Source organism: Arachis duranensis, chromosome 1, assembly GCF_000817695.3.
Source record: "Arachis duranensis cultivar V14167 chromosome 1, aradu.V14167.gnm2.J7QH, whole genome shotgun sequence".
In the NCBI taxonomy this organism is placed as follows: Eukaryota; Viridiplantae; Streptophyta; class Magnoliopsida; order Fabales; family Fabaceae; genus Arachis; species Arachis duranensis.
In genome coordinates this window covers 865,409-869,381 of record NC_029772.3, presented here as the reverse complement: position 1 = coordinate 869,381, position 3,973 = coordinate 865,409, and the positions used below count along the sequence as shown (strand labels likewise).

Sequence of the window (3,973 nt, the reverse complement as noted above, 5' to 3'; positions counted from 1 at the left end):
ATTTTAAATTATAAACTTTAAGATAAAATTAATTAATTATTAAGTAATTAAATACTTTTTCATCAATTATATTTTTATGTGGCGATTTTTTTTATATTCCTATCTTTCTTCATTAAAAGAGTCTTATTTTAAACCTTATTGACTATGTTGCATCTCTAGTTTCTGTGTCTATCTAGAGCATGATGGTTAGAGGAAACGTGGCCTCGGGACTCTCAGGACCACCACCTGCAACCTGACAAATATTTAAATAGCGTGTATATGGTTCAAGGAGTCACTCACCGTAGCTGGTTCCAAAAGGCAACCCACCAAGTTGAATATGTCACTGCATTCACATATTTGTTTTATTAATAAAGTGAAACTACCAATTAAAGCAATTAGTGCCACTTTAAGTGGTTAAAATTGGGTTAGTGTATCTAAATAAAGAGTGCTACTTTTATTAAGCACCAGTAAGGTTTCGCTACTTGGAAGATACTGTCATGGAATATATATAAATCACAGAATTCACAGGCCATTATGAGAAAACATGCAACTGGTGGCCTGCTATGTATTTTGTTTTTATATATTACTATTAATTTTTTAATATATTCGAAAGAAAAGAGATTATGGAGGGGTTAGTGATAGTACTGTCATTTAATTAATTAATTAAAAGACTTTATTATCATCTATCTTAAAAGGCGCATCGGCGCATGTTAAAACAAAAGCAAAATCTTTGATTCAAAAGCAAAATTTGCCAGTCTTTTTATACATTTAAAGTTTGCTCTTAAACATTCTTCAACAAGTACCCGTTAAACATATTATTATATCTAATTAAAAACATGTTTGTGAGTTAAGAATTTTAAGAGAAAAAGTAAAAATGGAAGGTGTATTCAAAATCCTACTTACGAAGTCACAAACAACAGTTTCAAGTTCAATGAACCTTTTATCATAAAAAGAAAGTTGAGGAACTCACCCGGCAACCCAAGTGAAGAGAAAGGCAAGGGAGACTCCATGGCTTGACTTGGTGCGAAAATTGGTAATAATCTGAGGGATTTCAGCGACTCCCCAACACACAAGACTTATGAGACCGAAACTGAAGGAGATGTCATCTTTCACATTGCAAAGGCAGTCTTTGAAGTATTTCTCAACCCATCTCAGACATGGCTTCCTCTCCCTCACACAATATGAGCCTCCCATTCTCTCTATCTCTCTGCTTTCTTCTTTTTATTTTTTTTTTCTTAAACTATTATTTTATTTCCGTGATATGCGAGGTTCAGTTGAGCTAGTGTTTGCTTCCAGAGATTAAAGCGGATTTTAATTTATAGGAAGGGTGCCTCTAGAAATTACGAAATGAAACACTACCAGACTTAAATAGGGTAAAAGCTAAAAATTCATCAATGGTCATTTTTGTCTTTTTGAAATTGAATTGTAGATGCCCAAAGAAAAAGGTCAGGTGACTAGGTAAACAATATAAATATGAATAACGGTTTAAAAAAATATTAAATTAATTATTAAAATTAAATTCTGAATTTATTAGAATAATTAATTTTTGAATTTAAATTAAAAAAAATATAAAAAAATATTTTTTTTAACAATGTAAATAATAGGTTAAAGAAAAAAAGTTAATTTTAATTTTAAAAATTAAATTTTGAATTAATTAAATTTAGTCATAATAAAAGAAACGAAAACCCTAGTAGAGAGAGGGTACTCGAGAATGAGAAAATGAGAGAGCGAAAGCGAGTATTTGAGGATGAAACATGATAAGGAAGTTGGGGGAGAGCATGGGAAAGGTTTGCATCAGATGTGAAGAAGGAATCAAGTAAGGGCAGCCTTAGTTCTAGGATGACTTCCAAAACTTCTTTCCGTGATAAGGTTATTAGTTCTTCGATAGCCTTAGAGATAGTCTGGACCGAGGCTCTAGTGAGGATTCTATGACAGTGGTAATTAGAAAACAAAGAGATCATATGTCTCCGAGAGTTTGCTTCTCCGAAGAGGATAGAAACATCATTTCTGAACCATACAAGGAGGCAATTGTGATTAAGGTTCTTGAAAAAAAACCTTAGTTACACGGCCATGATTCACAAACTGAAAGGGAGTACGAAGGATCACTAGCGGATATGAGATATTGGATGTCGGTTTTGGGTACTTTCTCGTCAAATTTGATCACATGGACTATCGAGAGAAAGTTTTACTAGGGGGCCATGGATGATCGTCGGTCACTATATTGCGGTCAAGCCATGGCCACCGAATTTTAAACCTTGTGAGGACATTTTCGAGGAGACTATGGTTTGGATTCAAATCGCTGGTTTGAGCATATGGTACTACCAGGATAAAGCCATGATGAGAATTGCTTCTGCTGTGGGGACACCAGTCAGGGTAGATCTGACTACTAAGTCGACATAGTGGAAAAAATTTGCTCGAGTTTGCGTGTAAATTAATCTTGGTCTGCTGGTGGTCTGGAGTGTGATTGTCGATGAGTTCGAATATAAGGTGGAATATGAATGTTTACACCTTATTTGTGACAAGTGCAATTGTTTTGGGCATCCAGCAAGCGACTGCAGAGTGACCCCGATAGAGTCGAAAGAGGTGGATCAAAAGGAAATATCAATGACCGAGACGGCGGCCTGGGTGGTGCAGCCACATGAACCATCGAAGGTGAAAACTTTTGAATTTGGATGCAATTCCGAAGACTCAGTGATAGTTGCGAATATTGTGGAGAAAGTGGGTACATTGCATGGAAAGGAAGTGGAGTCCCAGCATTTGGGAGATGAGGTTGGCTGGACCAAAGTCAGCGGTAAAGGAAGAGAAAAATTGGGTCAATTAAACAAAGTCCAACAAATCTCTAAAGGCAAAATGTTGTTGCACTCAAATGAAAAATTAGTCCAAAACCATGACTTTGGGCGGCGTATGAGATGAGTCGGATCAGGAGTGAAGAGCGGGTCAGTTGGCATATCTCTTTCTTCCCCTCAAGCACGAACGGTGTCTTCCAAACAACAAGGGGTGAAGGGCAAAGCTGCTTCTATTGCGGTGCTGACTTTCACTGCCACTATTTAAAACAGGCACAAGTGGTTGTGCCCTTCTTCTTTGCATAATTTTCCGTCGACTCTTGACTTCCTTGGCGATGCCAGCAAGTAGCAAATCAGTGAATTAGAAAGGTTGCCGGTGGAGGGGCACAAACAAACCAGACAACAACCGAGTAAGGACAAGCAAGTCTCAGGGGGATATAATGGTGAATCTTCATCATCTCGTTAGGGGACTTCGGCTAAGGTTGATTCTTTTTACATTACAATTGTTTTATAGATTATTTAGATTTAAGCTTTCTATTTTGGAATATTAGAGGGGCCTCGAATAAATTGGCCCGGGTTCATAGTAAAGAGTTAATAAATAAATTTTCCCCTACTTTTTTTCATTTTCTTTGAAACTCATATTCATTTCGAGAGGATGAATCTTTTTGGAATAATCTAAGTTATCAGGGTGTTGGTGTTGTTGAGGCTAATGGCCATAGTGGGGGTATCTGAGTTCTATGTTCTAATTCAAATAATTCTGAGAATGTTGGATATAGTTGATAAATGTATCAGTTTTGAAATCACTATAAGCAATATTTCTAGTTACTGTGGTGCGATGTATGCTAACATGCATATACATCGGTGTAAAAAACTGTGGGTGACTTGACAAGAATCGCTAATATGATCCATGGACCTTGGATCGTGTTAGAAAAATTTAATGATGTTCTGTTGTAGAGTGAAGATGTTAAAAGCTCTGTGATGACTATGAGTTTATTTAAAACTCCAGGGACAGATGGATTTCAAGTAATTTTCTACAAAGCGTTTTGGAACTCTCTTAGCAATGATGTGTGTAGACTGGTCAAGCGAGCCTTTGAGGGTGAGCCAATGAATGCGGCTATTTTTGATACTCTCATTGTTCTAATTCCTAAAGTGGAAATTCCCTCTTCCTTACAAGAGTTTTGGCCTATTAGCTTATGTAATGCAATTTATAA

General features: G+C 36.4%; 1 protein-coding gene across 1 annotated transcript in view; it reads right to left on the bottom strand.

Moving 5' to 3' along the window:
- LOC107473107 (probable vacuolar amino acid transporter YPQ2) overlaps nt 1–1,337 on the bottom strand; it is a gene marked incomplete in the record, with an annotated part of 10,606 nt that extends 9,269 nt beyond the window's left edge. The window contains 2 exon segments of the mRNA XM_016092677.3: nt 280–322; nt 950–1,337. Of these exon segments, the coding sequence (XP_015948163.1) occupies nt 280–322; nt 950–1,173 (267 nt within the window).
- Between the last annotated feature and the right edge of the window lie 2,636 nt (nt 1,338–3,973).